The sequence below is a fragment of the Lepeophtheirus salmonis genome, chromosome 2 (assembly GCF_016086655.4).
Source record: "Lepeophtheirus salmonis chromosome 2, UVic_Lsal_1.4, whole genome shotgun sequence".
In the NCBI taxonomy this organism is placed as follows: domain Eukaryota; kingdom Metazoa; phylum Arthropoda; class Copepoda; order Siphonostomatoida; family Caligidae; genus Lepeophtheirus; species Lepeophtheirus salmonis.
The window spans coordinates 29,403,364-29,409,327 of NC_052132.2; the positions used below are offsets into that span (position 1 = coordinate 29,403,364).

General features: G+C 32.3%; 1 protein-coding gene across 1 annotated transcript; it reads right to left on the reverse strand.

Moving 5' to 3' along the window:
* Positions 1-562: 562 nt before the first annotated feature.
* On the reverse strand, positions 563-3,902 carry LOC121113701 (uncharacterized). Its single transcript, XM_040707549.2, has 4 exons — positions 3,125-3,902; positions 2,249-2,408; positions 1,595-1,984; positions 563-1,500 (listed from the first exon to the last, which is right to left on the reverse strand). Exons 1-4 carry the CDS (start codon positions 3,627-3,629, stop codon positions 1,371-1,373), a joined length of 1,185 nt encoding a protein of 394 aa, XP_040563483.1. The 5' UTR covers positions 3,630-3,902; the 3' UTR covers positions 563-1,370.
* Between the last annotated feature and the right edge of the window lie 2,062 nt (positions 3,903-5,964).

Genomic DNA, 5,964 nt, shown 5'->3' on the forward strand with positions numbered 1-5,964 from the left:
CGACGGACAATGTGATTATGTCGTTTCAAACAAGAGGAAGATAATCCAAATTTTATTTTGAATATATATATATATAAAATGAATTGATCTCAATACATGATGGCAATGTACAAACTCTCTTGTTCGGTCAACCCATCGCTCTTATCAGAATATATTAATATATTGTGTCAAATTAAGGTTAAGCAAGGGAATGTACATATTCTGTTACTAGAAATATAATACGACTCTACATACAATGCAAAAAATATCTCACATAATCGAATTATTATAATCAATTCCTCGTGTGAAGGAGCAGACGAATAAATGAGGGAGCATCAAAAGCCTTCTAACTCTTGAGGCAATTTAGGCTGTCTTGACTAGGAGGAAATATGTACATCGTAAAGTTATCTATATCATATCACATGACTTATGAGTTACATAATAACTAAGTCATAAAGGCATGCTTTCCGAGAGAAGACGTTCTATATATACGTATATAATTAATAGGTAACTCATTTTGATAGGAATGAGCCTGCTCTATAAAATGTCAATTATTTGAATTAGAATAATAAACGAAGAAATGTTATATAAATAAAAAAAGGAGTTGTATTTATTTGATCCTCCTTAGATACACCATATAACTGTATACCTACTTATTACTCAACTACTTAAAATAAGTAAAGTGTATTATTATTATTACGTAGAGTCTAACAAAATCTTTATTGCACATTCTAGTAAGAGGTATAAGATTGAGTGGAGGATGAAAGAAACTACATACATTCTAAAGAGTCAATTTTTGAAGCTAGGTAGGTTCTTATTAGGGAAGTGAGGTTGCATTGATAAGTGGTATGTAATCTCCTCATCATCTAATAAGGCTACTAATCATAACTAAATAATCAATGGAATGAATAAAGAAAAAGGATGCCTTTGTCCCATCTAATTATTTGTTTTGTATATGCGACTATTAGACTATGTATTTTTTCTTAGTACCTTTCACACAAAATTTATATTTCTTTTTGTAAAGGAAATTAATATTTTCTTGCTTTTTTAAAAAATAAATCCTTGTAAGCACTCTTTTCGTTTTTCTTCATTGTTGTAGTAGGAGTAGTAAGTAGTGGTAGCTCGTTTCAAAAATTCATACACAGACACGTTATATGACAAACAACATATTAAGATTATTAAAAGAAGGGTTACAACATTAGAAACTTTGCACTATTTCATCACTTTGAAGTACTCAATTAATTTCGTACATATATATATATATATATATTAACCAAGTTTTTTTTTAAATTTTCTTTTCTACACTCTGCTTGTTTGCTTGTTTTTCAACTTTCCTTTTGCTTCAAGGGCTGCAATTTTTTTTGTCCATTTACTATAATAACCTAACATATTTACTCCGTGTAAACTATAAATTGCTGCTCTTCGGGGCTACCAACTTCAACTTGAACAAATTGAGCAGCTGTTAAAGCACTCGAATTCATTTGTACATTAGAATTTCCGCCCCTAGAACTACTTCCAGATCTAAAAACAAAAGCGAAAGGGAAATAAAATAATGATAGTAATAACACTCTTCACTTTCTTAGAAGAAAGAAGAAAAAATGCATTGCAAACTCACTTTTGTTTAGCGTGCGTTAATATATGAGATTTTAGGTTAGTTGATTGGGCAAACTTTTTGTTACACCCGTCAAAAGGACAAACATACGGTCGATCTCCGGTATGAATACGAACATGAGTTCTCAAGTTAAAGTCTAAAGAGAACCTTTTCCCACAGCCTTCAAAAGTACATTGGAAAGGTTTTTCGCCCGTATGAACCAACTGATGCCGTTTTAACTTTGAAGATTCCACAAATGCCTTTCCACATTCGGCACAAACGTGGACACGAGGTCCGTGAGTATGAAGGTGCTTTCTCATTGCTGAATTGTCTCGGAACATTTTTGAACATCCTTTGTGCGGACATGCAATTGTTCGGGGAACTTCTTCAGATGAATGCTTTTTGGGTTTTATCCTTAAAATAAAGTAAGATAACTTTACATTAATAATTGCTTACAAGACAAATATAGCAGACGAAAAATAGTAGTCGAATAATATGAAGATCAATAACTAATAACTAAGGGATTTAATAAAATCAAATAATCACATTTTAGCCAACTAAAACCCTCCCCCCTCAATCCCTTCCAAAAGGGATTGAGTTATAATAATATAATAAGTATATATCCGATTATATCAAAGAATATTACGCAATATTGTTGTAACATATAGTGCACTTTACCTAGCAAATTCTGCAAGTTGTTTAGGATCCGACAAATCTAAGCCAGGAATGCCCCCAGGAGGTAACTTTTTTCCAGTCATATACTCAGTATAGTCTGGATCGGTTTCATCTGGAGTGACAAATTCATTGATGCCTCCAATTAATGCTTTCTTATCGTCATCTGAAATGAACAACAATATATATTATTCTATGAAACATTCAGAATTTATATATATATATAGATAAAACCCCAGGATTTTGTCCAAATTATAAATCAAAACATGAGAGTCATTCAAACACAAATGATACTTGTATGTAATACACTACTAAAATAACAAATACAATTATTTGTCGCATATAAGATAGCCAAAACAACTATATAATTGGGCTTCTGCCCTTCAAGATATTACACATGTGTATACCAGTAGGTCAGTTAGGGGATTTTTAAACTGGGGAGTGATTATTCGAGGGCGTCAGTGCATAAATAACATGTAATTTGGGAAACTCTATTCTTTTGATTATGAATAATAGAGTTTTCTAATTTTAATAATAAAATGCATCTGAGAAATTCATTTCATTTGTCTGAATTTCTTTGTTATTTAATATTAGAGTTTTAGGATGACATATAGGTAATAAAACTAATATATGTATTTTTTGAGTTAAAACAATTTGGCACTCAACCCTCGTTATGTAAAGAATGTAATGCCTTTGATCAATTACTATCAAGATCAATAAACATTATATCAACACATATTTGGAACTCGAATTCTAAAGTGATGCATTAAACAGTACAAACTTAACAAAGCCGAAATATTTGAGTGATAATACTAAGTCTAGGATTATAGAAGAGGAGGAGGAGAAGTTATTATTATTAGAATGATGGAGTAAGGTGCACACCTTCGTCTGCTCCGGATGCCCACATCGTGACTGAGAACTCCCCTTCCAGCGTTTTGATGGAGACTTGTTTTTGTTGCCATGATCCTGGAGAGGGAGGAGGAGGTGCATTTTGGGGAGTAGAGGATGGAGGATTCGGCGGTGGCGGCGAACTTCTTTTTGGATCTGGAGGTTTCTTTTTCGTGGTATTGGGTGATGATCGAGGAGGATGCTTTTGGTATGTTGGATGTCCGTGGCTGTTGTGCTGGACAGGGGCATGAGTATGAAGCTTGACATTGTTGTGTGATTGGAAGAGCTTTGAGGTCGCGTCGTTGACTAGAGGAGGACTCTCCGGGGTCGCGGTCCTCCGACGCACAAAGGGGATGAGATCCTCATCCTCATCCTCGTAGATGCTATTGCCGTAATCCTCATGTGTAACCACTTCTTGGACACATTCCACTCCGTGGAGATCCAGCTGATCCACGAGAGCAAGGTCCGGATCATGATCCACTACCGAACTGGAGGCCATAATAACATATTCCACTGACAGATGTCCTATGATCGAGATGGAACCCTATGGGCGGCTATTGTCAGTCACTTGATTCAAGTTGTATCAACACTTGGCCAGGGGCGAGGGGGGAAAAAGCAGAAGCATAAATATTTATATTAGTTATACTCCAAGGCTCAGTTCCTCGTATCGTCGTTATCGTCGTATATTTAGATACATTTAAGACTCCTATTGAGGAGAGAGAGAGAGAGAAGCAGAAAGAGACTTCTTCTTATTACTAGCAGCAGCAGCAGCTCCTTCGTTTTCTTCCTCCAGCTAGCTACACACACTCACACACACACACACACGTAGTACTAGAAGTACAGGGAAAATTACAAAAATTACCCTAATGCAAAATGATTTCCTCATATGTATAAAGTAAATCCACAAAATTGAAGTTTGAACTTCTCATATCTTACCCATTTTTAAAAAATTACCTTTTTTTAATAAATAAAAGTCTAACCATTACAAAATTATAATTTCTATGAGTTGACATATATAATATATATTTTTTCTTAACCCAGTTTTATAATGAAACGCATATGTTGTGAATGATGTAGAACATACACTCTCAAGATAACATAGAGCTAATTCATAATTCAATCAAACTTTTGTGTGGAAAATTAGCAATCAAAGAATTTTAGAAAACACTATTCAATTTTCTTATTTCCTTGAAGTTGCCTGTTTTCTAATTCAGAAACAAAATTTGGAACATAGATGTAGAGGAATTTTGATACAATTTTGATCAGAAAAAGTATTCAATAGGTGGTTATTAATGCATTGAAACTTTTAGAATCATGTAAGTTCGATTGAAAGTTAATTTGTTCTTGCTCATTTGCAGAAATTGTCCGGGATACATTTTGTATATTGTACATAACTACATAAAAATTGATTTATGAAAAAAAATATACAACATATTTTAGGACATTGAAATGATGATTGTCATGGTTCTAAACAAATGAATTTCATTATTTTTTTTATTTGTAAGATATGAGGTTTGAAAGTTTGAGTTTACTACTGCATTTACTTTATTGATATAGGAATATTCTTTTGCAATCTCGTCAAACACTAAAAAAGAGTGTGCTCCGATTTATTTCAGTGTTCCCAAGCTGGGTTGTGAGTACTACTGGTATTAGAGAACAACAGAAAATACTCGCCTGCTAAAAGGAAAGAAAGAAAGAGTGAAAAATAACATAATAATAAACTAAATACATATTAATATATTATTTAGTATTAGGTTGTGTACAACTTGCTTGTACAAGTTGCAAATTTTTGTGCCACAGATTACTTGTCAACCAATACTGCTCATCTGAAAAGTATAATATTACTTCTTCAATATGTCAATCATTGTATTATCTCTATATCTAGTAGGCTAAAAAATCTTGATTTAATATGATTCCTCTCATTTTTACAACTTGTACAAAATCGTATCTTGTACACATCAAAATAATATTAAAAGGAATTGTTCTTCTTCTTTTTTATATTTCCTTCTTCTCCCTTTTGTTTTTAATTAAATTCGTCATAGAACGTACAACATACAACGTAGCAGCAGAGCGCTGAGCGTAAGAACAGCAGTACAAATATAGATAACTAGTTTGCAGCAGCAATAGTGGCTCACGAGATAGCAACCCGGTCCGAACTCTACTTCTTATGATGTTATTTAATTATATTTCTGATATCATTACTATCACCTAAAGCTGGATATATATATATATATTATTATTAATGATTCACGAATTATTATAAGTTTTTATATTTTAATATTATTGACCTGTCAGAAAAAAGCCTCTGATTATTACTCTCTGATCTTAAAGTACTTCTGACTACAACTTCAAATCCTTTCAAGTTGCAGTTTATTCCAATAACATATAAAACTTTGTTTTACAAATATTGGCAAATATATTTTTTAATCGTGTACAAGTTGCAACTTTTATTAACAAATTGTACAAGTTCCTATTTCTTCGTCTTAAAATGCATAATTTAATTCCAACGTTGGTCCTTCTAATTACCAATCTTTAATTGAAACCATTATTTTATTTTATGCATTAAAATTACATGGTTATTATGTATTCTTGAGTAATACAACTCTGGGTATTTGAACTTTATTATATGCCACAAAAACCCTTACATTTTATTAATTTGTACTAAATAGCCAAAAATTATCCATGGAATATTAAACCATTGCTTATTCTCATCTCAAGTATTGTAAATCCTTCATTTAAACTTATTCATTTCATATTTTGGTTGCAACTTGTACTGAATATATACATAGAATAAAGTCAATTTTTGAACCTGTTTCAATTGTAAATAACGGAGG

What these genes read in the sequence shown, in the direction of transcription:
- LOC121113701 (XM_040707549.2), bottom strand. Translation starts at nt 3,629, where the DNA reads ATGGCCTCCAGTTCGGTAGTGGATCATGATCCGGACCTTGCTCTCGTG. An exon ending in GGCATCCGGAGCAGACGAAG is followed by an intron (nt 2,409 to 3,124) that starts GTGTGCACCTTA and finishes TGTTCATTTCAG; the next exon opens with ATGACGATAAGAAAGCATTA. An exon ending in TTAACGCACGCTAAACAAAA is followed by an intron (nt 1,501 to 1,594) that starts GTGAGTTTGCAA and finishes TTTTGTTTTTAG; the next exon opens with ATCTGGAAGTAGTTCTAGGG.